Source organism: Canis lupus, chromosome 2 (genome assembly GCF_011100685.1).
Source record: "Canis lupus familiaris isolate Mischka breed German Shepherd chromosome 2, alternate assembly UU_Cfam_GSD_1.0, whole genome shotgun sequence".
In the NCBI taxonomy this organism is placed as follows: domain Eukaryota; kingdom Metazoa; phylum Chordata; class Mammalia; order Carnivora; family Canidae; genus Canis; species Canis lupus.
Genome location: NC_049223.1, coordinates 83,337,633 through 83,365,096, shown reverse-complemented (window position 1 = coordinate 83,365,096; position 27,464 = coordinate 83,337,633). Strand labels below are relative to the sequence as shown.

The window sequence follows — 27,464 nt, the reverse complement described above, 5'->3', positions numbered from 1 at the left end:
TTTAGGTGCCTTATGAGCAGCGAGGCGGTGGGTGCACTTGGGGACGGGGAGGAAGGGGGGGAGGAAGGGAGAACCCCTGGGGTGGGCACAGCGCAGGGCCTTGGAATCTCGGGGGGCGGGGCCTCATGTCAAGAGCAGGCCTCTGGCTTCTGAGAGCCGAGGCCGAGCATCCTGCGGGGCGGCAGCAGCACAGGCCTCGGGGGTGGGGGGATCCGGGCTGCAGGGGTGAGGCCGCGCACACGGGAGGGAGCGGGCAGGTGAGGATTCCGGGCGCAGTTAGACCAGAGCCAGGTCACCACCCCGCCACCCGCCCGGGCCGGGACGTCTTTGGCAGACTCCTGGTTCTTTGCCACCGGCCTCGAGGCTGCGGGGGGCGGGGGGGTGGCTGTCCGGCCTCAGGAGCAGCAGCTGAGCGGCCCCGCGCTGACCCGGCCGTGACCTGCCGGGCCTAGTGGCCACGGCCCCCCTTCCTGCCGGGTCTCCTGCGCCCCTGCCACCGACTCTGTCCTGCGCACCCTCGCGAGGAGCGTCCGAGGACGTGGTTCTCATGCACAGAGAAGACGCAGATTGTCCCACGGAGGTAGCCATGAAGGTCACGCACGTAATTTAGGAGTTTCTAGGAGTCACATTGCACAGAAAGGAAACATAGTGAAAATTAGCTTTAATGACCGATTTAACCCCAGCGCACAGTTGAGTCACTCAGTGTGGGGTCAGTATAAACCGCCGCGGCAGATCCCGCCTTCCCACCTTGCGCATCTCCAACCTCTGGCGTGTTTTCCGCTCCCGCGCAGCTGCGATCAGGTGCAGCCCCAGGTGGCCCCCCGAAGCCGACGACGGGGCCCCCGCAGCAGTTCCACGCAAACCCAAAGATGCTTTCGGAGGCGTCGGGCTCCTAAGGCCTCACGGAGGACGCGGGAGCCGTGCTCACGGCATGTGCACCGGCCCCGGGCCGAGAAGCAGCCTTCGTCTTCTTGGCCAGCACGTCACCTGCCGCCCGTCTACACGAGAGAAGCTAGCCGGGTCCCACGCGGTGACCCCACCTGACTCCGCATGTGGGCTCATCTCCCGTAATAGCTCAGGGCCCCGGGCCCACGGTGGAGCGTGCGCTGGGCTGCGGCGCCCTTCCCTGCGCGGGACAGTGGTGGCACCGGAGTTCGGGCAGAGGCGGGCAACCCCAAGCCTCCCGGCTCCCCCCGTGGGGCCAGAAAGGCTGCCCGGAAGGTCCCCGCCTCCTGAGTGAAGTCGCTGGTTTTCCAGGGGATTCCGGGTGAAGGGCAGGTTGCTGTCAGACATCCAGCCTCGTCGGGGGAGGGGCGGTCATGAATCTTTGAGTTCTTTGCTCCGTGGGGACACGTCTGCGCGAGAGCAGGGTGAGCGGCAGTTGAGGCCGCAGACGGCGAGGGCCACGGTGAGGGCCACGGGCCGCGTGTTGCTGCGCAAGCAGGGCGCGGGGGGAGGTGCCAAGGCGACACTCAGGGCCACGTAGCTCAGGCCTAACTGGCCGCAACATTTGGGAAGCGTCTCCCCGAAGAGCCCTCGGGACTAGCAGAAGAGGCCAGAGGCCGTCAGCTTTGCTCTTACTTGGGCTCCGGGAGCCTCGTGTGCGTGTTTGCTAACGACCCACATCAGATTGGGCGACTCTGCACATGAACCCAAGGCCTCTGGCGGCTGCCCAGGCTGCTTGACGTCCCGGCGGCGAGGCAGGCGAGGTGACGTGGAGCAGCGCAGGGGAAGAGCAAGGCCTCGGCGCCGGGTCTCGCCCAAAGGCACCCCCAGGCCGGCCTGTCCCCACGTGCCGCGGCCCAGGCGTCAGCAGATGCTCCATGATAAAAGCTGAGGTCTGGGAAGGCGGCCTCCTACCGTCTGGCAGCTCACATTTGACCCTCAGCGTGGTCCCATTAAGCTAGTTATCCCATCAAGAGAGGCCACGCCAGTGACCGCGGAGGGGGGCTGTGACTTAGCTTAGTGACTCCGTGATTCAAATGCCGAACGTATGTCCTCAGGTCGAAAGCACGAATGGCCGATCGTTGGTTGTAAACGGTCTACCAGAGGTGCAGTGGCCCTTCCATCTGGAGCACAGCGTCGGTCCTTCGCAAACGTCACCAGGAGACCGGCCTACGCTCCCGTCGTCTCCTTAGCCCAGTCTGTCATCAAATTGTTGGGCTTAAAGGGCCGTCAGGTTTTCTTGATAGGATTTCTGAAGCATGTCTGTCTAGACGGTAAAATGTGGTATTTAGAAAGGGAACAGGAAACAGAGTCGACTATGTGAGTGTTGTTGGTCACACGTCTCCTGCCATCTGTGTTTGTTTTTATTTATGCTTTCTTATCTTTTTCCTCCCTCGCACTCTCATCATCCAGAATCCAGCTCCCTTATGTATTTTTCCAAGGAGATACACACACATAGTCTGCCCATCATCCATCTATCACCTACCCGCCTTCTACTTACCTATGTATCATCTACTTATCTATCCAGGCAATGACATATATACCTATATACTTTGTTTGCTCTTTTATTATTATTATTTTTTAACTTATTTATTCATGAGAGACTCAGAGAGCAAGGCAGAGACACAGGCAGAGGGAGAAGCAGGCTCCCTGCAGGGAGCACGATGTGGGACTCGATCCCGGGACCCCGAGGGTCAGACCCTGAGCTGAAGGCAGATGCTCAACCACTGAGCCACCCAGGCGTCCCTCTTTTATTATTTTTTTTTTACAAAAATTTTAGCAAACTACTTCCTAGCTCTTTTTTTTCTTCTTAATAATACAACTTAGGTATTATTCCATATCAGCACATAAGGACCGTTCTGGGGCACCTGGGTGATTCAGTCAGTCAGGTGAGTGTCCATCTCTTGGTTTTGGCTCAGGTCAGGAAGTTGGGGTCATGGGATCAAGCCCTATGATGGGCTCCACGCTCAGCTCGGTCTCCTTGAAACTCTCTGCCTCTCCCTCTCCTTCTGCCCCTCCCTCCACTTGCACCCTCTCTCTCTCAAATAAATAAATAAGGAAATAAATTAAATAAATAAATAAATAAATAAATAAATAAATAAATAAATAAATTCTTTTGAAAGGCCTTTCAATTTTCTTGGGCAGTGGCATGATTTTCATCGTACAGTTATACCACCATACTTTATTTATCCCAAACCCTACTGATGGTCACTTATATTGTTTCCAGTCATTTTACTGTTACAGAGAAAGCTGCAATGAATCATCTTGGACAGACCTGATTTCCTGACATGGAAGTTAAAGTCCTAAAAGAGGAATTGTTGGATACTTTGTGCCTTTGTCATTCTGATGAATATTGCCAAATTACCTTCTACGAGGCTCATATCAGTTTACAAATTGAAATGAATAAGAGTGCGTTTCCCCACCCTTACCAATACAGTGCCCTTGCAGATTTCTTGATGTTTCCCACGTTGGCAGAAATGAGCCTCTCCTTGTAGTTTTAACGTACACATCTGTTGTGAGAAACTATGTTTTGGAGCCATTTCCTTTTCTGTAAACCGATTACTTTAATAAAAATCATTTCATCCTCATGTGTTACCTATAAAGACTGAAACCGAGCCCTGAATAATGTATCTGTACATAATGCTTAATATATGGCCGCAGGTAATGTTGCTTCTACAGATCTATGAAAGTCACAGACGCAGCACTGCTGCCGCAGCCTCCCGTGGCGGGGTGGCCTTCTGTGACCAGCTTGGATTAACCTAGAGAAAGATCTGGAGAACAGGAGCCCCTCAAGTGTGAGGGCTGGGGAGGATCCTGCCCATCCCCGCGAAGGCCTGGCACAGGCCGGGGCTCAGTGGCTGAGGCTGACGCCACTTTGAGAAAGCCCCACTCCTCCACGCCCTGACGCCTACCCAGCGACCGCTCGGCGCATCTGCAGCGGTCGCTCCTTGTCCTGCACCACAGTCTCGGACTGTCCTCATGAGAATACAAACGGGCTATTATTTGGCTCATTTGGATCCACCCTCGATCCCATAGGCCCAATCCAGCCACTCCTCAATTCTCTGCTTTCTTCAAAATAAAATTCCTCAGAAGATTAGGATTTTTCTCTCCATCTCTTCACGTTTTCTTTTCCAAATCCTCTATATCTGTATGGAGTCATGAGGTCTGCTTTCTGTCAAAATCTCAGAGAGGAGTGTTAAAATCTCCAATTAAAAAAAAAAAAAAAAAGAGGGCAGACCCGGTGGCTCAGCAGTTTAGCGGCCTTCAGCCCGGGGCGTGATCCTGAAGACCCAGGATTGAGTCCCACGTCGGGCTCCCTGCGTAGAGCCTGCTTCTCCCTCTGCCTGTGTCTCCGCCTCTCTCTCTCTCTCTGTGTCTCTCATGAATAAGTAAATAAAATCTTAAAAAAAAATCTCCAATTATGGGGGCACCTGGGTGGCTCAGTCAGTTAAGCATCTGCCTTTGCCTCAGGTCATGATCCCAGGGTCCTGGGAAGGAGCCCCACATTGGGCTCCCTGCTCAGCGGGGAGTCTGCTTCTCCCTCTCCCTCTGCCTGCAGCTTGTGCGTGCTCTCTGACTGTCTCTGTCTCTCTCTCTCAAATAAAAAATAAGTAAATCTCCAATTATTATTGTGAATTTGTTGATTTCTTTTAGTTCTGTATTTGTTTCATATATTGAAGCTATAATATGAAGACTATCAGTGGGGCACAGTTGGGATCATTCTGTCTTCTTGCTAAATTGACTCTTCTCCATTTATGCCATGTCCCTCTTTATCTCTGGAAATAGTCTTTGTCCAAAACTCTTCTTTGCCTGATACTAACATAGCCCAGCTTTCTACTGATTAGTGTTTTCATGATATACTTTTTTCCCCCAGCCTTTTTCTTTCTTTCCTGTTGGTGTCCATATATCTAGTGAACAGGAAATAGTTGGTTTTTGTTCTTGTATCTAATCTGATGCCCTGTTTTTCACTTTGAGTATTTTAACCATTTACATTTACTGTAACTACTGGTGTGGTTGGGTTCAATCTGTCATCTTTCTGTGTGTCTTCTATTTGTTCCATCTTCTGTTTCTTTCTAATTTGGGTTGAGTATACTTTAGAATTACATTTTATCTTCTCTCAACCTTTTTTGAAAATGAGAGTAGTTCATAGCAAAATTGAGTGAAAAGTAGAGTTCCTGTATATCTCCTGCCCCCAACATGGTACAATCTCCTTCACTATTACCATCCCACACCACAGGGGTGCATTCGTTATAATGGTGAACCCACATTTACACATAATTATCTTCATGGCTTTAAAACTACCTCCGTCTTTTATTTAGTGTTACTTTATTTATTTTTTTTTTAGTGTTACTTTAGATTAAAATACTCATCCTTAACTTACCACAGTCTACCTTGAAATAATCATACCACTTCTCATGTTATGAAAAACTTTGAACAGCATAATTCCATTTGCACATTTCCTTCTCTCTCTCTCTCTCTCTCTCTTTAAGATTTTATGCATTCATGAGAAACAGAGAGAGAGAGGCAGAGACACAGGCAGAGGAAGAAGCAGGCTCTCTGTGGGGAGCCTGATGCGGGACTTGATCTTAAAAATATATTTTATCATGAGTTATTATTAGTTATTATTATTATTGTTATTGTTGTTCTCTCTCTTGTATCCTTTTTTATTTTACCTGATTCTTAAGAATGTTCTTTTTGCCTCTGGATTTTAGTAGTTTTTTTTTTTTTTTTTTTTATGATAATCACACGGGGGGGGGGGGGGACAGAGACACAGGCAGAGGGAGAAGCAGGCTCCATGCACCGGGAGCCTGACGTGGGATTCGATCCCGGGTCTCCAGGATCGCGCCCTGGGCCAAACCGCTGCACCACCCAGGGATCCCTGGATTTTAGTAGTTTGATGATCTAGGTATGATATATTTTTAAATTTACCCTCCTTGGGATGTACTGAGTATCTTGGATCTGTGGATTGATATCTATCATTCATTTTGAAAAATGACCATTATCTCCTGAAATATTTTCTCTGTCCCATTTTCTTTGTATTTTGGAACTACAGACACATCAGTCTACTCAGTACTGTCACACAGTCCTTGGATGCTCTGTCCTATTATTCCTTTTTCCTCTGTGTGCATCAGTGTGGATGATTTCTGTTGATCTGTCTTCAGTTCACAAACCCATTCTTCTGCTATGCCCAGTATGCTATTAAGTGCCTCCAAAGAATTATTCATTTCACTACTACAATTTTCAGTTCAAGAATTTCCATTTAAAATATTTCAAGGGCGCCTGGGTGGCACAGTTGATTAAACGTCTGTCTGACTCTTGGTTTTGGCTCAGGGTCATGAGATCGAGTCCCACTTCAGGCTCCACGCTAAAGGTGGAGACTCTCCACCTCTCCCTGCTGTGGCGCGCGCTCTCAAATAAATAAATCTTTTAAAAATAAAATAATTCATTTCTGTTCTGAATTTCTCCATTTGTGTAAATGTTTTGATCACTTTTTTCATTCTATTCTTCAATACTTTTATATATTTTTGTTTTTATCTGTCAGTTCCAACAGAAGGATTATATTGAGATTGGGGCTATTGACTATTTTGACTATGAGTCACATTTCCTGCTTCTTTATATGTCTAGTAATTTTTTATTATATGCTAGACATTTTGAATGTTATATTGTGGAGACTCTAAATGATGATATCATCCTCTTCCTCTGACAAGTGTTTTTTTTTCTTTCTGGTAGGCAATTAAATCATGGGAGGATTTTTTTAAAGATTTATTTATTCTACAGAGAGAAGGAGAGAGAACAAGCATGGGGAAGGGGCAGAGGGAGAAGGAGAGAGTCTTTTCTTTTTTAAAGATTTTTTTATTTATTCACGAGAGACACACAGAGAGAGGCAGAGACACAGGTAGAGGGAGAAGCAGGCTCCATGCAGGGAGCCCGACGTGGGACTCGATCCCAGGACCCCAGGACCCCAGGATCACGCCCTGGGGCAAAGGCGATACTAAACCGCCAAGCCACCCGGGCTGCCCTCTTTTAGTTTTTATATCTCTGAAATACCACTTTTGTTTCCGCTCTGCCATTTGAATGACTCTCATCATGAAGCTTGCTGATTATCCTTATTACATTGGATGGACAAATTGCAGTCCTTAAATTGCACTACTTGACCTACTTTAGCATTAGGTACTGTGACTACCCCTGGCTTCTGAAACACTCTTTTATTCTGTGACGCTGTACTTTACTGCTTTTCCTCCTTCCTTGTTTTTTCTGATTCCCTTTCTTAGTTTCCTTTTTCTCTATCCATCTTTTAGAATTGTGAGATATCCCAGGGAATACTGTTCATTCTTCTCTGTATGTATGTAAAGCCTGTATGGATGACCTCATTCATTCTCATGGCTTCATTTATCATCTAGATGTTAATGATTTCCAAATTTACGTGAGCCAAAGGCAGACGTTCAACTACTGAGCCACCTGGGTGTCCCAAATCACAGGAAGATTATCTTGATCTTGTTGAGAACTGATATTAGACTTTGTTAATGTGAGTCTATTTCAGTTTTGCCCTTAGTCCTAGGTGAAGCTCTTACTTCTAGGGTATAGCCCTTCTAAACAGTAAACTTCCTGGGTTTTCAGTGGAATTCTATGGTATCCACTAAGATTTCACCTCTTTGGATGGCCCAGAACTCCAATATCACTTTAGTACTAAGACCTCTGAAATTCCTATTCAGCTTTCAGTCTCCGAGCGGGTTTTCTAAGCATGATGGGGTCTTGCCCTGTACCTGCATATCTTAAGATTCAGCTACAGACCCAAAAGGAATCTCAAAACTTTTGGGGCTTCATCTCTGCTGCTCCTTCTCTGTGGTTCTCTCTTCTTTGCTAATCTGCTCCTGAAATTTTAATTATCTTAATATCCCTGAACTCTCTTTTCTCCACCCAGTGAGACTAGCTCTCTGCTTGGAATCTACTTCATGTCACAGTTTGAAAACTACTCCCAGGCAGAAAGTCAAGCTGAGTGTAGAGCTTAGCCTTGTGCGCTCTCCTCTTAAAGATCATAGCTTTACTGACTGTGGTCCAATGCCTGATAACTGTTGTTTCATACATTTTGTCCAGTTCTATAGTTATTTTTTTTAAAGGAAAGTTTTAAATTTTTATTTATTTATGATAGTCAGACAGAGAGAGAGAGGCAGAGACAGAGGCAGAGGGAGAAGCAAGCTCCATGCACCGGGAGCCCAACGTGGGACTTGATCCCGGGGCCTCCAGGATCGCACCCTGGGCCAAAGGCAGGCGCCAAACTGCTGCGCCACCCAGGGATCCCCCAGTTCTATAGTTATTAATGACAGGCAGATAAGTCCAATACAGCTACCCTACTCTGGATAGAACCTGATATTTCTCCTATTCTTCTCTGAGACCTTTCCAATTAAGCTTTTATCCTCAAGACCCCATCCTTGGAGGTGCCTGGCTGGCTGAATTGGAAGAGTATACAACTCTTGATCTTGGGGTCATAAGTTTGGGCCCCATGTTGGGTATAGAGGTTAGTTAAAAATAAGATCTTAGTGGTGCCTGGGTGGCTCAGTCTGTTAGGCGTCTGCCTTCAGCTCAGGTCGTGATCCCTGAAGGTCCCGGGATTGAGCCCCACGTTGGGCTCCCTGCTCAGTGAGGAGTCTACTTCTCACTATGCCCCTCCTTCTGCTCATGTTCTCTGTCTCACACACACGTACTCTCTCTCTCTCAAATAAATAAAAATCTTAAAAATAAAATCCGATCCTTTTTCAAGGTTATCATTGGCCTCCACTGTCAACTCTCATCTTCGTTATAACATCTCATCTAACCCGAACTCAGCAGCATTCTTCACTGTTAATCACTTTCTTATTCTTAAAGCACTTTTTTCTTCATATGGCTTCCAGAAAACCAGTTGTTTCTTGGTTTTCCTCCTACTTCACTGCCAGCTCCTCTCAAGTTTTCATTGCTGCTTCCTGCTCACCTTCTTGGCCTCCAAGTGTTGGAAAGCCTCAGGATGATCAGACCTCTTCCTCTCTCCATCCACACTATCCTTGACTTTCTAATTGAGTCCCAAGGCTTTAAATGCCATCTACAGACTCACACTTCTCAGATTTATACCTCTAACCTGGGTCTGTGCCCTGAAATCCAGACTTGGCACCCTAACTGCCTTTTCAACATCTTCACCTGTTAGTCTAGACAGCATCTCAGACCTAACAGAACTCATGAATTTTTCCTTCACAAGCCCGCCTCTCCCTTGGTTTTACCCATCTTAATAAATAATTCCATTTTTCCAATTGTGTGCACCAACCATTTTCAAGTCATTCTTAAAATTTCTCTTTTACCCACACCCAATCCACCTTAGAAATCTACCCACCCTGGATTATTGCGATAACCTCTTGAATGTCTTCCTTGCTTCCATCCTGTCCGTGTATCAGCCAAGGGCACAGCAGGAGAGAGATGGCACATTTACAGGATGTGATTGCAGAGATTATCAAAGGGGCTTTTTATTAGTTAGGGGTGGGTGGCTACCAACAAGAGATAGCGAAGAATCCTGTCACCAACCACCCCTAGAAATGGATGAGAGTTACGGAGTCTGGAAAAAGCCACATGATGTAAGTCATGGCCTTTGGTAGAAAAAGTCAGCTCCTGCCACACTATAGCCCAGCAGAGAGAGCGGAGGAAACTCTGATCGCCTGCCGCTGTCTCCCACTGGCCAAACCTAACTGGAAGCCAGATGGTTGGGAGTCTGTCGAGACAGGGAGAGTGGAGTAAGGCAGTTGGGGAATGTCCATCAAATCCCATCCCTGCTCCACATATGCACGTACTGTGGTCCATTCGCCACAGAGAAGCCAGTGGTTCGTTCCTTCTCGCCCCAGAAAGGACAGTGGAGCCACAAGATGGGTGGAGCCTGGGTCTGTAAATGACAAGGGCTGCCTGCCAGCCAGGCCTCTCCTCTTGGTTAAGGGAGTGAGAAACCCACCTCTACTGTGTTTGAAGTAATAACATTGGAAAGTCTGTTACAGTTTAGCCCACTTAACTAATACTTCTGGAAAACAAGGACCCCAAGAGTATCATTTCCATGTGGTTGTTGGGGAAATTAAGTAAGATCTGCTAGGGCAATGCTTGATGTATGTAAGTGCTCAATCTGTGGTACCAATGGTTTGTTTAATATTTGAAATGAATACATAATCATGCCATTAATAATTTTTTTTCAGATGCCTTGTTATATAGGCTTTAGACAATTGTTTTATTTTATTTTTTTAATTTTTTTTTTTTTTTTATGATAGTCACACACACAGAGAGAGAGAGGCAGAGACACAGGCAGAGGGAGAAGCAGGCTCCATGCACTGGAAGCCCGACACGGGATTCGATCCCAGGTCTCTAGGATCGCGCCCTGGGCCAAAGGCAGGCACCAAACCGCTGCGCCACCCAGGGATCCCTAGACAATTGTTTTAGAGAGCAGACGAACTGTGGAAGTTTTATGTATATATATGTAGAGAGAAAGAGAGAATTACAGCCTCGCCCTCCCCCCCCAAGAAGTTTCTGGTCCACTTGGCCTCCAGAGAATCCAGTACAAGAGAGAGCTGGTTCCATCCATCTCCTGAGCCAAGCACCAACCCTGGGATCCCAGCATGCATGGGAGCCAGGCTCCCGAGATGGCCTCGAAGGCCCAGGCCTCCCAGCGTCCACCCTCCTGGGTAGGCCCTTCCCTCACCAAATCCCGGTGGAGCCGTGACTCAGTTCAGGATGGGAAGAAGTTATTCTGTGCCTGTTCCAGGCCAATGCCTTAAGGAACCCTGACATCTTCCATCTTATTCTTTCGGGAGCCCTGCGGTGGGAAGTAGTCCGGCAACCCTAGGGAAGAAACCCCAAGACTCCACAGAGATGGTGACAGAGGCCCGATCACCCAGTGAGCCAGGTGAGCCCAGCTTTCCAGGTGTCCCCCGGAAGCAGGCAGCACAGGCATGAGCCCTGTGGAAGCGCTTCCAGCCCTGAGGAGCCCCAGATGACATCACATGGAGCAGAACGTTCAACTGGGAGACGCCACTCAACTCATAGATAAGAAAAATTAAAAAAAAAGAAAAGGTGGTTGTCCTAAGCCGCTCAGCTTTGGGATTTGTTATATGGCAGCAGGTAACCCAACAGGGCCCAAGCTGGCCCAGGGAGCAGCTTGCTGCCTTGAATCCCCAGGCACCCCCCACACCGCCCCTCCCATGCGCCCTTCCCGCCCCCTCCCCCTCCCCAGCCCTCCCCCGCCCCTCCCCCCAAATCCCTTCCCCCTCCCCCAAATCCCTTCCTCCTCCCTGCCCCCATGTCCCCGCTCCTCCCCCACCCCAATGTCCCGCCCCCGCCCTCACCACGCATCCCTCACCCCCCAATATCCTTTCGCCCTCCACCCCCCCCACCCCCGCCCCCACCGCGGAGAGCGTCAGACCCCAGGCTACGTGGCCTCGGGCAGCGGGCAGGACTGTGCCTGTGGCTCAGGGAGCCCGTCCTCCCCGCCAGCCACCCTCTCCCTCCCGGCCTCCATCCCTCTTCTTGATTGGCACGTTAATGAGGGCGGGGGGGGGGGGGGGGGGGCGTGGAGCAGAGGGATGCGACCCCCTGCGGGGGACCGTTGCCCCGTTAGGCTCCTGGGCCTGGCTGGGCGGGCGGCGCCGGGGTGATGGATGGAGCCCGTGCCCACCGCCAGCCGCCCCCCGAGGGTGATCCCCGCCCCCGGGGCCATGCCCAGCCTCGGAGCAGAGGCCTGGGCCCAGCTGAGGGGCTGTGGAAAATGGCCCGGGGGGGGGGGGGGGTGCGCAGAGGGCCCCAGGGCTCCGGGCGGGCGGGGTGGTCCTACCCCCGTCCCCCCGCCTGCGTCCTTGCCCTGCAAGCTGCCCCAGCGGTGACCTCCGTGGACGCAAGGCCGGGCCTGCTGTCCCGTGACCCTGGGGCACTCGCACACCCGTGGGCAGAGCCTCCCCCACTGGAAGGCGGGGTCCTCCAAGTGAGGCCTCAGTTTCCCCGGCTGACTCCAGCATCTCCCTTTTCCATGGACAGACAGGCTCAGAGGGGACAGTGGGCCCCAGTCCCACAGGACGAGAGGCGGACCCGGGATTTCAACAGGGTTCCTGCCTCCGCAGTCTATGCAGTCTGTCCCCAGGCCCCGTCTTCTGGGCTGGAATTTCCCGGTAAGGATGGGGGTGGGAGGGAGCCAGTGACACGTCCCGGGCGCTTGGGGGGAGCCAAAGCCACTTTCAGGGACCCACCCTGCAAATCCCGGTGCTGGAGGCCGTGGCCGTTCTCGTGGCCCCGGTGCCACAGCGAACCCGGGTCCCGGCTGTTCCTGCGCCCTGAAGAGGCCAATCCAGGGAAACGCAGTCCCCCCAGCCCTGCTCGGGGCGTCACGGTTAGTCCCTGTGTCACCGGGACAGGACGGGCATCGCGGTGAGTCCCTGTGCCACCAGGACGGGACAGTGTCACAGTGAGTCCCTCCTGGGGACTCGCACGCGCAAGGCTGCGAGTTGGCTGCAAAAGACAAAGTGAGAACACCCGCAGGCACAGAAATCAAGAAAACTAACCCCGTTGGGGCGGGAGCCACTCAGAATGGGGGAGACTCTGAGTCCTCTCAGGTCAGGAGAATTAGTCCCCGTGCTTCGGTGAGCCACGTCCCCGGGGGACCAGGACATCGGGTTTCCCCGAGCCTGAGACAAGACCAACCAACCGACTCCAACTGGGAGACCTCCGGACGCGGCTGCCGCCCACGCGGTGCCTGGACAACTGGAGAGGGGGAGCCCAGCGCCCCGGCCAGCTCGGGCGGGACCAGGTCCCAACCACAGTGTCCAACATTCTAAATTTCGTGAACAAAGTGAAAGGTCAGGAAGTACGATGTAAAGGAGGAACGGCTCCGACATAGAAAGAGCTCCTTAAATAAGGAAAAAAAAGTCGCGAGTCCAATATGCGTGAGCAAAGCACGTGAAAAGCTCGTCACCCGCAGAGAAAGCAGAAAGCGGGCTGGGGCCTGGCTCGCCCCAAGTGCGCACCCTGCCCCCCCCCCCCCCCCCCCCCCCGGGCGCCTCATGTCTCAGCCTCTCGGGAAGCGCAGCGGGGAAGTCCAACCGCCAAGTGTAGACTGTGGGGACTGTGACGTGTTCCCGGCTTCTTCGTGTATCATCTGTGAAATGCTGTGACCCTTTTATTTGTCCCAAGAAAGCCTGTGAATTCCCATCTTAATTAAATCTCTCCAACCGAGCAGGTGCTGTCTGCAGGATACGGTGCATTCACGCGGCTGTGAAAGCCCGGGAACGACTCGGTCACCACCCCGAGAGCTGCGTCCCGCATAAAATCAATTTATTTGTGAGCGGCCTGGGTTCCGCAGATACGGGAACTACAGTGGTAGAGTCCAGCTACTCTCGACTCACTTAGGGCAGTTCTGAGAAATACCGGAAAGATGAAAATACAGTGTAGGCGCGCAGGGCAGAGCCCGTGTTCTGATTCGGGCACTCCGAGCGCTGCGTGGGCCTCCCGCGCCTGTAAGTATGCAGATGACAAAATTGGCTGAATCGGGGGGAAAAAATGACCACGATAAGGCCATTCCTGTTGCATGTGACGGTCTGGGGCTCGGAGGTGAATTCACCGGTCAGGCTTACCTGCTCCGAATCACCGCGTTGTGAAAGGTTTATTTTCACTAATAATCTAAAAAGAACAGATTAAGGAGGCGCCGAGAGACTGTTTTTTATTTACTAAGTTGGCAAAAAAAAATGTTTTTGAGGCCACACCCGGCATTGGCAGCACGCAAATTCATATCCTGACCCTGCCGCTGATGGAACTGCAAGCTGGCGTCACCCTTTTGAAAAGCAAGGAGAGGACACCCGGAGAAAAAGCCATAAACCTCCTTTAGTCTCGGTTCCGGTTCCGTGTGAATGCCCCGTGGGATCCGCCCCAAGGAAAAGGTCTAAAAGGTGCAAGACCTCGTGGCTGGGAAGATACACCCAAACCTCCACACCGATACCCCCACCAGGAAAGGAATTTACCAGAAGTATGGGAAGGGCTCGTGAAGGGAGAGCCTAAGGCCACCGAGACGATCTTTAAAGTGAGAATTCTGAAGGTGTAAAGGCGACATCTGTCCGAGCGCGAAGTAGAAACTGAGAATTAAGGGACAGAAGTAGGAAGCCTGGAGCCGACGGGGACGGTCCGCAGGCGGGGACATGGAACCTGCTCGGGCACTGGGCAGTGGGCGAGGGCCCAGGTTTTTTTTCCCATTTTCTCTTCTGGACAGACACCGGCTCTTTTACTTTTTAACTAAAGAAACACTCAGAACAATGGGCCCCGGGGCCGACCTTCTGCTCCGGGAAGCCCCTGGCCCAGGAGCTGTGGGAAAGGCAGGAAGCAGGAAGGTCAGCGCGCCCCAGGGAAATCCCACAGTCCGTGGCTCCACGGAGACCCTGCCGGGGGCGGGGTGCAGGGAGGGGGCGTGCTGGGGGGGCGCGGTGCTGGGGGGCGGGGTGCCGGGGTGCCGGGGGGGCGGGGTGTGGGGGGGCAGGGTGCTAGGGTGCCGGGGGGCAGGGTATCGGGAGGCAGGGTGCCAGGGGGCAGGGTGCGGGGGGGGGGCAGGGGGGCGGGTGCCAGGAGCCAGGGTGCCGGCCGCGATGCCTGCCTTTAAAGCCATTGGCTCCCTTTGAAGGACCCTGTCATCTCCTTCCTCCTTCCTCCGCTCCCTCCGTCAACACGTCTGCGTGGGGCACCTGCCCCGTGACAGCTGCGGCTGTCGTGCTCGTGCGGTGATCGGGGAAGGCAGGCCTCAGGCGGCAGCAGAGGCTGAGACCCCTGTGCCTTTTAACAGTATTTTAGTTTTTAAAGAGGAGGAGTGTATATTCTGTTATAACCTGGACACGCGGAGCTCGTTTCATGCCAGGAAGCGCAAGAACAGCGATGCTTTCTGGGATCCCGGGGAGGTTCCCCGACGTCAGGGTCTCGGCAGGAGAGCAAACTCGCCCCCTGCGCGCACCTGGCCCACCTCCCTGTCGGGCCGCTGGGGACCCGCCACGCCCTGTCCACCGCCTCGGGGCCTGAGCCCAGGAGCAGCAGCTCGGAGGGAACGGGGACATCTGCGCCGCCGAGCTCCCCCCTTGGGAACACGACCCCGGGACCAGGTCCTCTCCGTTATGGGCCCGGAACCAGACACCCTTGTCGGCTGGGAAGGATGGCCCCGGGTCCGGTGGCGGAGCAGGTGGCTTCCAGGGGCCGGCGTCCCGGAGACGCGGTGGCCGTGATGGGCAGGGGCGACCAGAGCCACTGGTGTCCGCGCCCCCGCGGGCAGCATCTCCCCGCAGGAGCGGAGCCCCCGACCAGTGACCCCCCGGTGGCTTCCTCTTCCTCCGTCCCGTCCTCGGCAAGGTGGCCGCGAGCTCCGGGCGTCCTGCGGGGGGCGGGCCCGTGCCCAGCCCGGAGACCGCAACTGCTCCCTCCCAGGCGCCCCCGCCCGGGGCTGCTCACTGCCTCGTGGCCGAGGTCCTGGGGCCGGCGCGGTCCCTGGTGCGGTCCCTGGCGGCAGGCGAGACGCCCGGAGCGACGACCAGACGAGGGGACGGGCACCAGGACAGCCAAAGGCCAACCGAGGGTCGTGGCCTCGGTGCTGCCGCCCGCCCTCTGCCTCACCCCGCGGGCTCCCTTCACGCGGGTGGCTCCTCCTCGGGGCCCTGCCCTGGCTCTCCCTGGCTCCTGTGTCACCTCCCCAGGAGTCCCCGCTGGCCGCCCCGGCCGCTGATGGGCCCTTGTCCGGCCGCCGGGTGCGTACTCTGTCCTCGGCTGTCACAGGTCCTGTGGCCCCGGCCGCAGCCCCGTGCTCCGCATGCAGGGGGTCGCTCTTGCACCTGCCCGCGGACAGCGAGCCCCGGGCACCGTCCTGCCCCCTCGCCCCGGGGTCTCCTGGCCCCCTTACCTGCTGCTGGGGCTGAGCATTTCTTCCAGGCACCAGGTGCCTGCTGAGGTGGCCGGCCACGGGGGGGGGAGGACAGCCCGCCCAGCCCTTGGGCCTGCTCCCGGGGATGCCCCTGTGGCCTGCCCGACGCCCGTGCCCCCGTCTGGCACACGCTGCGGAGTCGGCTGACCCGTGAGGTCGTTCCCTCCCATGGCACGTGGCACAGAGAAGAATCTGGTGCTGCTGGGGCATGGCCCTTCGTGGCATGGAGCCTGGAGCAGTGGCCACAGCCTGGGGACCCTCAGGGCCACTTTGCCATCGAGACGGCCTCTTGCCTCACCCCCTGACGATGGAGCCGGTCCCTACGGGGTGGCTCAGGCCAGAAGCAAGCGGGGGGCGGGGGGTCTGGGTAGAAGGTCCCGCTGGGGACCCTGCCCTCAGCCTCTAGGGCCGCTCCAGGTAAGACGACCCTGGCCCCACCGCAGCAGTCTCCGGCCCCACTCAGGGCAGGTGTTGGGTCGGCCACTCAGGGTGGGGGTCTCGGGTGAGGGCGGGCACGGGGTGCCGAGTTCGAACTTGAGGCTGGGCGGGCCGGGCCAGCTCCCCAAGTTTCTGCGGGAGGCGTCGGCAGCTCCTGCGGGGCCTGTGGCCTGGGAGCCTCAGGCCTCATCCTGAGCCTCTCGCCGCGGGGGGTGGTGGTGGTGGCTGGGGGAAGAGGCAGGTGACAACTCCCCCGAGAGGTGACAGCCCCGGGGCGGGAGCTGCTGCCACCTGAGTGGGTGTGGAGCAGGTTAGCTGGGTGAAAAGTTCACGGAGAGGGGAGCTGTCTGTTTCCCTCGCTTAATTTATCCACTATTTGGCTAACCTTGCTCTGAACCCAGGCCCCGAGACCCCTTCCTGTCTCCCCCGCCTCCCCACTGGGCTCCCAGCGCCGCCAGACCTCCCGCCCGGCCGAGGGGCGGGGGCCCTGGGGGAGCCGCTGGCGCCCGCCCCGCCGGATTTGCGCCCCAACCTTCCCACCCTCGTAACCAAAATAAAGTCCGGTCGCTGCGAGGTCCCGGCCCCCAAACGCCAGACGTGGGCCGAGGAGCGCTGGAAGGCGCCCGCCCCGCCCGCCCGCGCAACTGCTGCTCCGGAGACGGTGACCTTTCCTCCGGGGCCATCTGTCATCCCGGCGGCGGCGGCGGGAGCCGCGGGGCCCAGCTGCTCCGGGGAAGGGGCCGCCCGCTGTCCTCCCGGCTGGCGGCGTAGACCTCTCCTCCTCCGACCCTCCCGGCGCCGGACACGTGCAGGGGCCGCAGGGAGGGCGGGGGCCGGGCGGGGTGGGCAGGCGGGGCGCTCGGCCGACGCCCCCCAGCCAGGCCCTGCGGGCACAAGGGGCCGCGCCGCCTGTCGTCAGTAAGTCCCCGGGTGCGGGTGCGCGTGACGGCGACGCAGTGACCCGTCCTCCCCCGGCTCCGGGTCACCAGGGGTGTGTGCGGGGCGGGGGGGGGGGGGAGCGCCGCCCTCGTTGGTGCGGCCTCGGGATCCCGACACCCGGCGCTTGGCCGCGGTGGCCTAGGTGCCCCGAGGCGAGCTCGCCCGCCGGACCTCTGCCTCCCTCCGCCGGGGCCGCCCCTCGGCACCGCTGAGCTGCCCCTGGTCCCTAATCCCTCGGCCCCCTAACCCCTCGGCCCCTGCCCCGCGGTCCCTAACCCCTGGGTCCCTGCCCCTCGGTCCCTAACCCCTCAGCCCTTGCCCCTCGGTCCCTAACCCCTGGGTCCCTAACCCCTGGGTCCCTGCCCCTCGGTCCCTAATCCCTCAGCCTTTGCCCCTCGGTCCCTAACCCCTGGGTCCCTGCCCCTCGGTCCCTAACCACTCGGCCCCTGCCCCTCGGTCCCTAACCCCTCGGTCCCTAACCCCTCGGCCCCTAACCCCTCAGTCCCTAACCCCTTGGCCCCTGCCCCTGGTCCCTAACCCCTCGGCCCCTGCCCCGCAGTCCCTAACCCCACGGTACCTAACCCCTCGGCCCCTAACCCCTCGGTCCCTAACCCCTTGGCCCCTGCCCCTGGTCCCTAACCCCTCGGTCCCTTGCCCTTCGATCCCTAACCCCTCGGCCCCTAACCCCTTGGTCCCTAACCCCTCGGCCCCTAACCCCTTGGCCCCTAACCCTTCGGCCCCTAACCCCTCGGTCCCTAACCCCTTGGCCCCTGCCCCTGGTCCCTAACCCCTCGGCCCCTGCCTCTCGGTCCCTAACCCCTCGGCCCCTGCCCCGCGGTCCCTAACCCTCCACGGCCCCTGCCCCTCGGCCCCTGCCCCTCGGTCCCTAAGCCCTGGGTCCCTAAGCCCTGGGTCCCTGCCCCTCGGTCCCTGCCCCTGGTCCCTTCCGCCCCCTTGGCCCCCGTGCCCCGCCCCCTCCTCCTCCCGCCCCCGCCTCCTCCCGCCCGGGGCCCCTCCCCGAAGGCCGCCTCCTCCGCCCCCGGGGCTGCCCGAGGCGGCCCCTGGCGAACTCTGGGCGCAGGACCGGCGCCCGGGGACCGAGGGGCGGCGCGAGCCCAGGCCCCCGCCCCCTCGGGCCGCCCCGCGGGGCCTGCCAGGCAGGGCTGGTCAGCTGCCAAGCCGCCGGGGCCAACCGCCCGCCGCGGAGCCTGCCGCCTGCCAGTCAGGAGGGCCCGGGCCGCCAACCGCCTGTCACCACCCGGGCCAACTGTCACTCGGAGGCCGAAGTCCCGCTCTGGGAGCTCAGGACGGCCCGTCGGGCAGGCCCAGGGGCGACTCAGGGGTCCGCCGGGGGTCGTGCTGGTGGCAGCTGCCTCGCTACCCAGCCTCCTTCCTGCTCTCCTCCGCCCAGGGCACCCATCGCGCGGCGGGGGACCCACCCGGTCCCAGCTCTCGGTCCACCAGGGTCAGCGGGCTCGAGTCCCTTCCAGGTGCGGGGACAGACCGCCTGCCTCAGGACTGGCCAATCAGAGCACCGGGTTCCCCGCTGGCCAATCAGAGCACTGGGTTCCTCATTGGCCAATCAGAGCACGGGGTTCCCCACTGGCCATTCGGAGCACAGGGTTCCCCGCTGGCCAATCAGAGCACCGGGTTCCCCATTGGCCAATCAGAGCACCGGGTTCCCCATTGGCCAATCAGAGCACCGGGTTCCCCGCTGGCCAATCAGAGCACCGGGCTCCCCATTGGCCAATCAGAGCACCGGGTTCCTCACTGGCCAATCAGAGCACGGGTTTCCCCGCTGGCCATTCGGAGCACCTGGTTCCCCGCTGGCCAATCAGAGCACCGGGTTCCCCACTGGCCGAACCAAGCCAATCGTAACCAATCAGAGCCAACTCCAATTGACTAGGAACACCCAGTCTCTTTTTCCTGCTGCCCTTGAACCTGGGAAGGTGTGAGGCTGCAGCCGAGCAGCCACCTTGCCCTCCCCCCTGAACAGGATGTCGGAGGGAAGGTAGCCCAGAGGACGTGAACGGAAGGATCCAAAAAGAGAAACGGGGTCCTGAGCCAGGTCTTGGAAGCCAGGTGCTAAAACTCCTGGATCCAGCCGTACCTGAAATCACTTCTCATTGGGCTTTCTAATTATGGGAACCACTTATCCCCCCTTTTGCTTGAGTGAGAATCACTGCGGACGGGACCAGTAGCTGCTCGGGGAGTCTGCCCGCGTCCCGTCTGCTGGTCAGGGTACCAGCGCTTGTCTGAAGCTCAGGGTGACCCCCTGCCCAGGGGGACTCTTGCCTGAAAGCCAGAGGCACGCAGGCTCCCATATGTGCCTTTCCTGCCCCTGGCTGCTGAGGTGCATGGTAGGGACGCCCCAGTCAGACGCTCCCTCAGCCTTGGACTCACAAGTGATGGAGAAGTGGGTGATGGGATCGTCCTCAGTGGGGTCGGAGCAGGGGGACGGGCTCCGGCAGGTTAAGGGAGCCGCATGGAGCCAGGATTCCGATTCGGCTGTGCCTCCAAAGTGCAGCCTCTACCTTCTGTGGGTGCACCCCAGCTCCCGGCTGCTCCCGGCTAGGCCAGCACCCCGGGGACCCCGTGGGGCTGAGGAGATGGGCGTCAGGCCAGAAAGCCCTCCTGCCCCCCCACCCCCGGCGCCGGGCGGCCATCGTGGCCCTTGGGGGCATGGGGCCTCCTCTGCCCCCACGCCAGGCTGCCCACGGCTACCCCAGGCAGGGCTCTGCGCAGGGTCCCCCGTGTGACCTCCCCAAGCAGGATCCGGTTACATCGCAGCCAGCGGCTAAGGAACAAGCCCAGCTTGTGTCTTCCTCCAAGTGCTTATTTCCTTTGTCTTGTGAACATAGAAAAATGAAAGGAATGATAAGGATTTGGGGGTGGGGGGGGCAGCCTGGAAAATTCTGCAGTGTTGGCGGAACTCGCCAGGAGGGCGGCGTGAGGGAGTTTTCAAACCAAGTCCAAAGACAGGAGAAAGTCAAGTGTCCCGGGGAGGCTGGGGGAGGCCGTGGGGGGCCGGGGAGGCCGGGGGAGGCCGGGCTGCGGCGGGGTGGGGGGGGCTGAAGCCTCCTGGGTCCCTGGCTCCCATGGGGTGTAGGGGGTCCAGCCTGGGGCGCCAGCTTCCCGTCCGCCTCTGGAGCTGGCCTGTCCTGGACCAGGCCACTGGGCCTCCCGGCCTCCCCTCCCTGCCGGCTGGTACCCCGGTACCAGCTCTGCTGCTCGGGCTCGTGATGGGGAAAAAACGGGGCGGGGGGGTGATGTGTATTCTCAGTCGGGGGCCAGTGAGCTCCTTGGGGGACACCGGGGGATTGCTGGGCTGTCACAGCCAGGGACGCTGCCAGACGTCCCCCGCTGTGCCCAGGACGTCCCCCGACAGCCGGCTCCACCCAAGCCCCAGTAGCGCATCAGCGGGAAACCGGCCCAGCGCGTGTCACGGTCAGTGTCGGCTTTGCGGCTCGGGCCCCGCTGGAGCACAGGGGAGGTGGGGGGGAGGACGGGGGTGCCCTGGACAGGGCTCCGTCCCTCTTCATTCGGGCAGCGGGTGCCACCGCCGGCTGCTGGTGGAGCGTCTGCCGTCCAGCGATGTCCCGGGTCGGGTGTCACTCACGGAAGCGTCAACGATGGCAAGAGCCGCCTGGGGTCCGCGGGGACAGGCAGGGCAGGCTGGGGCGGGGCAGCGCAGGCACCGAGGTCAGGTGCGCCCCAGGCCCCAAGTGGGCAGGGCTGGTGCCGGGAGCGCTGCGGCCTGGTGGTGCAGGCCCCCCCCCCGGGGACCTTGGCGACCCCGCGTCTAGGCCTCAGGGCCCTGCAGAAACATTCCCTCCCGGCCGCTGCCATCCAGGGCAGTCGGTGACCCCTGGGTCACACAGCTGCGCGCTGGCGGCCAGGCTGTCCTCCCGGGCTTCCCCGGCCAGCCCATGTGTGGGGGGGTGGCCCTGCCTCCAGGGCCTGCTGTCCCCCAGGGGGTCCGTGTGCCCAGAGCAGCTCCCCAGGGCCTGGTGGGGGGAGAAGCGGGGCTCTCGGGGGTCGCTGGGCTCCTGGAGCCCGCAGCCCGCAGCTTGTGAGGAGAAGCGTGTTAACAAATGTTGGTAAGTTGGACCCCAGGACGGGAGCCCGACGGGAGGGCGCAGTGGCTGGGTGCCCGCGCGGCCCCGAGGCTTCCGTCTGTCCTGGGGCCACCGTCGTCACCCCCCGCTCTGCCTGAAGCCAGGGGCGTCCGTACATCGACGTTCTCCTCACAAACATGGACCTCTGGGCTCCTGTGAATGGTCCCCCCCTTTACAAGTTCCTTCCTGAAAATCAGGGGAGCCCCCTCCGCCGGACGAGTCGACCCTGCAGGGGCCCGTCCCCCCGACCCCGACCGCCGTTGTTTCCTGCCCTCTGCGCCGCCCCCCACTCGGCAGGCTTCACGTGCTTGGGATCCAGCTCCTTTTTTGTTCCCCGTCGGACTGGGACACCCCGGGGGGGCTGGGCTGTCGGCCCCCCAAGGGCTCTCACCGGGGAACGGGGTGCGGCCGGGCCGAGCCCTGTGCTCAGCCCAGGAGCTGTTACCCTGGTCCCTCGAGGCCGTCGGTTTGGCCCGAGGAGAGACTCCGCTTCTCAGAGCGATTGGGCCCCCGGGGAGCCGGGGTGGCCCCAGGAGTCAACCCTGGGCCACTCGCCAGGCCAGAGAGCCCCGTCCCCGGAGCCCAGCCACGTGGGCCCGGGTCTGGCCTCCCGGCCTCGGCCCCCACCTCCACTCCGGTTCTCCTTGGAGGCGGGCAGGAGCCCGCGGCGCGGCCTCCGGGTCATTCCCGGGGCCCAGGCCTCCTGCGCGGTCCCGTCCTGGTCCTGCCCCGCGGTGGTCACACTGTGTCACTCCCGGCGGGGTCAGGCGTCAGGCGCGGGATCAGCTCCCGTCCCTCGTTCCCAGGACTTTGCAAGCACCCAGACCATCCCGGGACGGCCGGGACCCGGAAGGGCCTCCTGGGAATCTGCCCCAGGCCTTTTCCCTGGTTCCTCTGGGAGGAGATCCCGAGAGACCGAGTGGCCCAGTGGAGGGCGGGGATCGGGGGAGGACCAGGCCCTGCCCCTGGGGCTCGGGGACCAGGGCACATCCCACTGCGGCCAAGGGCCTCGGTTCTCAGCGGGCCTGGGGACGGCTGGCTGGCCCTGTCCCTCCCAGCTCCAGGCGGACCCCGGATCCTCGCCGTGCTCCCGCCCTGCAGGCCGATGCTGGATTCCGTGGAAGCCTGAGGAACCCGAGCCCCCGAGGCGGCCGGCGACCAGCTGGGACCGCAGTAGTCGGCCTGCACTCGGGGACGGCCAGTGTCGCCACCACTTGTGCCACCCCCGCCCCCGCCCAGGTGCGCCCGGCCTGCACCCCACTCCTGTGCGAGCCAGTGACAGGCACCTGGAAGCCGAGGGGCAGGCCAGCCCACGGACAGCACGGTGACACGCGTGGGCACAGGCCAGACCTCGCTGGGCTGGCCACAGTGCCTGGAGGATGCCCTTAGCAGTGGACCACCCCCCACCCCACCCCCGCTACCCTTTGGTGACACACGTTCTCCAGCACCAAAATGAAGGTGCCAAGGCACTTGCAGTGAGGGGCCTGCAGGGCAGCCCACGAAACGGGGGGACGGTCTCCTTGCTCAGAGCCCGTTTTCTCACCTTCCTAACATCCCCTCCCTAGAGGACAGGGCTGCTCTGGGGCTCCGCTCAGGACCTGGTGTGTGTCACCGAGAGGCCACCACAGCCCGGGCGCCATCCGTCCGCTTCCCTCCGTCCTCTGCCCACACCTTGACTTTTCCTTACGTTGGTGCGGACCGTGCCCCCGCGTGGCCCCGATTCCTGTCCACCCCTCGGCGGCAGCCGCAGCAGGCCTGACCGCGTGACCGGCTCCGACCAGTGGGATGCGAGCCGAAGTGACACGCATGGTTTCTGGGTGGAAGCTTCCAGAGCCCGGGCTGCGGGACCGGGTGCATCTCCGTGGCCACAGGGAGCGCGTCCCCCGCCTCGGCCGGGCTCCCAGAGCGAAGGGCACAGGGCGGAGCTGCCGCCAGCCTTGAAGGACAGGTGGCAATGCTAAGGCCCCTCTGTTGGACGTCACTGAGCCCCGGCGTCACGTCCTGGCCGACACGCCCGGTGGCTGCTGGGAGCGGTCCCCCTTCCCCGGCCCGGCCCCGCAGCGAGTGGCAAGGGCGGTGTGGACGGGGGCCCGGCAGCCCAGGGGCCCGCGGCAGCCTCGTGGTGGCGTCTTCCGAGTTCGGGCTCCTCGGCGACACCGGCCGGCCGCTCGGTGGGTGCTCACGGAGGACGGGGCCCGCGAGCCCGAGCTGGTGGCTTGGAGGCTGCGGCAGGGCAGGGGCGAGCTCAGCAAGATCGTGGTTCCGAGGCCCAGGGCCCCGACCCACGGCCGGCGGGGGGACCCCGGGCCCCCCCTCGTCTCGCCGTCTCTGCCCTCTTCTCGCCGCCGGCCACCCCAGCACACCGGCGGGGATCAGTCCCGTCCCCGTTGCCAAGGACAAGGGGTCAGGGCTGTCAACAAAGGCGCTCGCAAAACCGTCTCTTTATTTTTCATTCCTGCCATTCAACCAGTTTGCGCAAGCCGAGGACGGGTGGATTTTGGAAGGAAAAGAGCGTCTGGGCGGGTGCAGAGCCTCCTGGAGCAGTCCGTGCGCGCTGCTAAGGCCGGTTAGACTGAGAAGCGACTCGACAATAAACTCTACAGAATTAGAAACAAGTGAAAGTGTCAAGGTGGCTGCTGGCTGGTGTCCCGCCTCCCGTGGGGGCCGGAGTCACGCCGTCAGTCCGTGCGGAGGTCCTGGGGCCGGCCCGGGGGCACCCGGATTCTTCCTGGCGCCAGCAGCAGTCCCGTTCACCCAGCAGGGCTGTGCAAGGGGCAGGCGGTGGGTGCGTGCCAGGACCTCGGCCCCTCGGCTCCCGGGCTCCCGAGCGCGTGTCCGCGTCCCGCCTTTATGTCCGCCCTTTGAAAGTGTTCATGCAGGTGTAGGTTCCTGAGAATCTGTGGATCTCCTCCAGCGCGGCCTGTGGGAGGATGCTGGGGGGCGGGGCACGGGGTCAGCGGGGCCGGCGGCCGGGTCCCTGTGGCCACGCAGCAGAGCCGCGGCTCCGTGGGCTGCCCCCACCCGTCGGGCCACACCCACCCCCCCTCCGTGGAAGAAGGATCTGCAAGCAAGTGGACAACCGGTGCCTCCAGGGTAGGGGCAGAGGTAGAGGTGGGTGATGGGGACAAACTTCCAGCGCCACCTTCTTAGCACTGGGGGCCCAAGGGTAGCCACGTGCCACTTATTCAACAGGTATTTGCTGTGTGGGCCTGGGGCGCTGGGTGCTGCTGCCGCCTCCTCCAGGGAGACTTCCCGGACTCACCCCCAGGCCTCTCCCTCGGCTCCCACACCCCCTGAGCTCCCCCAAAGGCCCTGCTGGTGTCCTGGCTGTGTCCCTGTCAGGCCCACGCGTGCCTCAGTGGGCGACGCATCATCTCCGACCCCGGCCCCTAGTGCAGGGCTCGGCAGAGAGAGGACCTCAGTCCACTTGTTAAATCGAGGTGAAGGGCCCTGGCTGGCTCCGGGGGCAGGACGGGAAGGGGGTGCCGTGCAGGGGCTGGGGGAGGGGTGGCCTCCGCTTCCTGTGTTACCGGAGTGGGGGACAGAGGAGGAGACGGGGGCTGGGGACTGACTGCGGAGAGCACTGAGGTGTTCTGGACAGACCAGCTTTTTTCTAGAATGTTCAGAAAGCCTTCTGAGAAGCCTCCCCCCCCCCACCCCGAGGGGGAGCAGAGGATGTTCTGAGACCCTGCTCCACGGAGGGTCTCAGAGCAACAATCGGGAAGCACGAGGGAGGCAAAGATGTGGCCCCAGTGCCCCCGGGGGGGGGGGCCCGCCCCTGCCCCCCCCCGGCCACCCCCCCCCGCCCCTGCCCCCCCCGGCCACCCCCCCCCCCCCCCCCCCGCTCTGTGTGTCTGAAAGAGCTTTGGGTTTGGACTGATGGTGGGAGGCTCTTGTGGTGCCTGCACTTGGAGCAGCTCCTCAGCCGTAGACACACAGCCGGGGCGGCACCCGGTTTCCTGGGCTTCGGGGTCTAAAGAAGGCACTTGGGTCCTGCACTTCCCGAAAAGGCCTTTCAGGTCAGAGGGGTGTAGGGAGCAAGGGGTGGGGGCAAGAGAGGTCCAGAGGCCCACTGGAGGCCCAGAGGAGCCCGGAGTCCACGGCCCTGAGCACCAGGTCTGGGTGGGCACCTGGAACGGCCCCTTCAGGGTGAGACTGGGATGGGCAGGATGTGCTGCTCAAAGCCCAGGAGGTCCTAGGAAATGTGATGCTGGGCTGACTCTGAAGGAGGAGGATCTCCTCTGAAGCTTACCTCCCGGGGTCACCTGTCCTCATCCCATCTGTACGTCCCACCCGACCAGCCCAGCCCCCGGGGTGTTTCTGTGAGTCCCAAACATTGAGATCCCGGTTTCCCCTCCGCTTTAGACTGAACTTCCTGACCGTCGGGGCCAAGCACTAGTCTCTGGAATGGTGGTTCTCAAAGTGTGGCCCAGGAACCCCCGGGGGATCCTGCAATCCCTTCAGAGGTCAGACCGTCTTCGTAATAACACTACGACCTATCTGCCTCTGCACTCCTCTCGCGCCCCACGCAGCTGAGTTTTCTGGAGGCCGCGTGACATCACAACCGATTAAAATCACAAGCAGATATAAGCATCCAGTTGTCTGTAGTTCAGTCAGCCAATAAAGAACGTTGCAAAAATGCAGAACAAGGCCATTCTTCCTACTACTTTTTCTTTTTTTGGGGGGAAAATGCACCTTTTATAAAAATATATTTATGTTAACAAGGAAAGGAAGTGGATTTGTTACTGCTGTTTATAAATGAATAAATGTTTTAAGTGGAAACAAATATATGAATCTTGTAAAAATGTCTCCCTTTTAATTTCTCAAAGGGTGGCTAATAATAGATAAAACTCACATTAAAAAAAAGGGGGGGGGCATTGGGTTCCTGTAATTTTTAAGATTGTAAAGGACTCCTGAGACCTACAGGTTTCGGAACCGCGGCTCCATCCGCAGTGTAGGAAACCTCTGGCACACGGGCCGCCTCTGCTGGGTCTCACGCCCGTGGCAGACATGACTAATCGATCACACGCGTCCTTTCTCCCGCCCGCCACCTCCTCCCCACCCGGCTTCCCCAGCACAAGGCCTGACCCCAGCTTCCTCCCCCTACCCGTACCTTTTCAAGATAATGAGGGCGTGCATGGTCCACGGGAGGAGGAGCAGGGCTTGATTGAGCTGCACGGCTTCCACCGTCCTCCGCGCCACCGTCTCCGGCTTCAGCGGCGGGAAGAGGTTGGGGAACCTGACCCAGGGAGAAGCAAGATGCGTTTCTTCCGGAGAAGCAAGTGCTTGTGCCGACCCCTCCGTGGCCAAAGTTCCCGGGCATCCCTCTGGCTTCTGCCGTTTGGGAGGCTGGAGGCCCCTTTGGGACGGTCTGCCCGCCCCCACCGCTGCCCCAGAAGTGCTGGCACTTTCCTTCCCGGTGAGTCTTCCCTTGAGAACGGAGGTCTCGTGGCCCTCCCCCTGGGACCCAGTCTCCAAGATGCTTCCCACGGATCCTCTGAAGTGTCGCTCAGGTCCTGCTGCGGCCGGGCTCAGACGCGCCCTCCCCGGGCTCCCAGCCCTCTTGCCGGCCCTGCCTGCCCCCTGGCCCCCCGGCCTGGTCCCTCTGCTCCTGCAATCCTGGCCAACCTTTCTGTTCTTGCCACTTGAGCTCTTTGCTGGCTCAGGGCCTCTTACCAGCTGTCCCCCCAGGGACGGTTCCCGGCCCGTCCACTCGGGGTGGCCTCTGGTCCCCTAGTTCCCTCGACTCCACTGACCACATCTAGAATGGCCTTGCTGGTCTGCTTGGTCCCTCTTAGTGGCCTGTGTCCCCCATCAGACTGAGTTCTACAAGGGCACAGTCCGGTCAGTCTTGCTCCCTGTCTTATCCCCTGGGTGCAGGGTCTGGCACACAGTGGGTGCTCACTACACGCTTGCTGAACACATGGACGCCGAACACCCTGCTGTTCCCCAGTGTGTCCTGCTCGTCCTGTCTGGAGGCAGGGGTCTGCAGCCATGCCCTTCTGTGCCCAGCCGCCGCGGCCCCCCCTGCCTCACTGCCTCAGCCCTTCACCCATTGCGGCGCACTCTCCACTCTCCGTGGGGGTGGGAAACGA

The 27,464-nt window shown here is 59.3% G+C and overlaps 3 protein-coding genes and 2 long non-coding RNA genes across 11 annotated transcripts in view; 2 read left to right on the top strand and 3 right to left on the bottom strand.

Annotated features, from left to right (window-relative positions):
* Window positions 1–641: 641 nt before the first annotated feature.
* On the bottom strand, window positions 642–11,105 carry LOC119870500. The gene is made up of 2 exons (XR_005356181.1): window positions 9,305–11,105; window positions 642–2,208 (listed from the first exon to the last, which is right to left on the bottom strand). It is a non-coding gene; the product is annotated as an uncharacterized LOC119870500 (long non-coding RNA).
* Window positions 11,106–13,622: 2,517 nt separating this feature from the next.
* LOC111094008 lies at window positions 13,623–14,376 on the bottom strand. Its single transcript, XR_005356178.1, has 2 exons — window positions 13,947–14,376; window positions 13,623–13,759 (listed from the first exon to the last, which is right to left on the bottom strand). It is a non-coding gene; the product is annotated as an uncharacterized LOC111094008 (long non-coding RNA).
* A 739-nt stretch (window positions 14,377–15,115) lies between these two features.
* On the top strand, window positions 15,116–20,663 carry LOC119876035 (basic salivary proline-rich protein 1-like). The gene is made up of 6 exons (XM_038529601.1): window positions 15,116–15,304; window positions 15,385–15,544; window positions 16,762–17,230; window positions 18,275–18,741; window positions 19,806–20,029; window positions 20,589–20,663. The coding sequence occupies exons 1-6, from the start codon at window positions 15,116–15,118 to the stop codon at window positions 20,661–20,663; spliced, it is 1,584 nt and encodes a 527-aa protein (XP_038385529.1).
* LOC119870498 (basic proline-rich protein-like) lies at window positions 18,441–26,144 on the top strand. Of its 4 annotated transcripts, none has more exons than XM_038531959.1 (5): window positions 18,441–18,741; window positions 19,248–23,540; window positions 23,840–24,462; window positions 24,562–24,809; window positions 25,735–26,140. In XM_038531959.1, exon 2 carries the CDS (start codon window positions 21,529–21,531, stop codon window positions 22,756–22,758), a length of 1,230 nt encoding a protein of 409 aa, XP_038387887.1. In that variant the 5' UTR covers window positions 18,441–18,741; window positions 19,248–21,528; the 3' UTR covers window positions 22,759–23,540; window positions 23,840–24,462; window positions 24,562–24,809; window positions 25,735–26,140. The 4 variants fall into 4 exon arrangements, with proteins under 4 accessions (XP_038387887.1, XP_038387888.1, XP_038387889.1 ...); XM_038531960.1 differs by lacking the exon at window positions 18,441–18,741 and having other exon boundaries at window positions 18,856–22,827; window positions 22,935–23,540; window positions 25,735–26,144; XM_038531961.1 differs by lacking the exon at window positions 18,441–18,741 and having other exon boundaries at window positions 18,856–23,540.
* Window positions 23,795–27,464, bottom strand: part of DHRS3 (dehydrogenase/reductase 3) — a 38,511-nt gene continuing 34,841 nt past the window's right edge. For all 4 annotated transcript variants that reach the window (XM_038531963.1, XM_038531964.1, XM_038531962.1 and 1 more), the window contains exons 5-6: window positions 26,483–26,608; window positions 23,795–24,302 (exon numbers count right to left, since the gene is read on the bottom strand). In XM_038531963.1, coding sequence (XP_038387891.1) covers window positions 24,218–24,302; window positions 26,483–26,608 — 211 coding nt within the window. In that variant the 3' untranslated portion in view covers window positions 23,795–24,217. The remainder of the gene's footprint in view (window positions 24,303–26,482; window positions 26,609–27,464) is intronic.

Coding starts and splice junctions, on each gene's coding strand:
- LOC119876035 (XM_038529601.1), top strand. CDS start 15,116: ATGGCCCCGGGTCCGGTGGCGGAGCAGGTGGCTTCCAGGGGCCGGCGT. Junction 15,545..16,761: donor AACCGAGGGTCGTGGCCTCG/GTGCTGCCGCCC, acceptor CTGGGCTCCCAG/CGCCGCCAGACCTCCCGCCC. Junction 18,742..19,805: donor CGGGCTCGAGTCCCTTCCAG/GTGCGGGGACAG, acceptor GGTGCACCCCAG/CTCCCGGCTGCTCCCGGCTA.
- LOC119870498 (XM_038531960.1), top strand. CDS start 21,529: ATGGTCCCCCCCTTTACAAGTTCCTTCCTGAAAATCAGGGGAGCCCCC.